The 1,196-nt window shown below is 40.5% G+C and overlaps 1 protein-coding gene across 1 annotated transcript; it reads left to right on the top strand.

The window, feature by feature from the left end:
* The first annotated feature begins 549 nt into the window (after nucleotides 1-549).
* LOC129462966 (cAMP-regulated phosphoprotein 19-like) lies at nucleotides 550-934 on the top strand. The gene has a single exon (XM_055243429.1). The coding sequence runs from the start codon at nucleotides 587-589 to the stop codon at nucleotides 932-934; it is 348 nt and encodes a 115-aa protein (XP_055099404.1). The 5' UTR covers nucleotides 550-586.
* Nucleotides 935-1,196: the final 262 nt, after the last annotated feature.

Here is a 1,196-nt window from a genome sequence, read left to right as displayed (position 1 = left end):
GGACTTTGAATCCTGGAAAGAACAAGATAAACTGGATAGGAACTATATGACTTGAGGAAGTGACACCATGGAGATATCCCTAGGTTTTATTTTTATTTCTCGTTTACTTCTGGACTGGACACTGGAGAAACCGACCCAGAACTGTACATAGGCATAAACATAAATTCTGAGAAAAGCCTTAACTCTGCCCAAAGGATCAGGAAATAAGAAGTCTAACAAAGACCTAGTGAGAAGCCTCCATCCTCATTCTATAACCAGGGCACTGGTAAGCTGGCCAAGCCACCCACAGCAGTAGCAAATTCCTGGGCCATACAGCCACATCTACACCACCAGAACACTGGTGGGCAGCTCAATCCATCAAGAAGATATTGCAATCCTAAATGTGTACACATCAAAAAACAGAGCTTCAAAATATATAAAGTAAAAACTGAGAGCTAAAAGAAAACAGACGAATCCATGATTATAGTTGGGAAATTTAACACTCACTCAGAAATTGATAGAATTACTTGACAGAAAATCAGTAAGAATATAGGGAAACTGAATACGACAGCGACTGGAAGAAGCGGGGCCTAGTAGAGGGAGCACTATGTCTGTGGAAGTCTCCGAGGCAGCCTCTCTGGAGGAGCAGAAGGAAATGGAAGATACAGTGACTAGTCCAGAGAAAGCTGAAGAAGCAAAATTAAAAGCAAGATATCCTCATCTGGGACAAATGCCTGGAGGTTCAGATTTCTTAAGGAAACAATTGCAGAAAGGGCAAAAATATTTTGATTCTGGGGATTACAACATGGCTAAAGCAAAAATGAAGAACAAACAACTTCCTACTGCAGCTCCAGATAAGACGGAAGTCACTGGTGACCACATTCCCACTCCAGGGGACCTTCCTCAATGGAAACCATCCCTTGTTGCTAGCAAGCTGGCTGATGGAAAGAACTGAACTGCATGAATCTGTTAATTCCCATTATTTCTCCTTAATATGTTACTTAGCAACTTTTTATTTCCTTTCATTCACTCAGTCATTTGAGACTGACAGCTTTGCAGGTAGCAGTAGTGTGTGCTGCTATTGTGGAATATACATGTGTAGAGTTTTTGGTTAGTTTAACAGTGCATTGGTGAAGAGGACGTGTTAGAGCAACATAAGTAAGTAATCTACTTGAAAATAATTGTATATATATTACCTAACTCCTAGTGTAGTACTA

Source organism: Symphalangus syndactylus, chromosome 14 (genome assembly GCF_028878055.3).
Source record: "Symphalangus syndactylus isolate Jambi chromosome 14, NHGRI_mSymSyn1-v2.1_pri, whole genome shotgun sequence".
Classification (NCBI taxonomy): domain Eukaryota; kingdom Metazoa; phylum Chordata; class Mammalia; order Primates; family Hylobatidae; genus Symphalangus; species Symphalangus syndactylus.
Note: the sequence above shows the minus strand (reverse complement) of the source record. Positions and strands in the feature narration are given on the sequence as shown.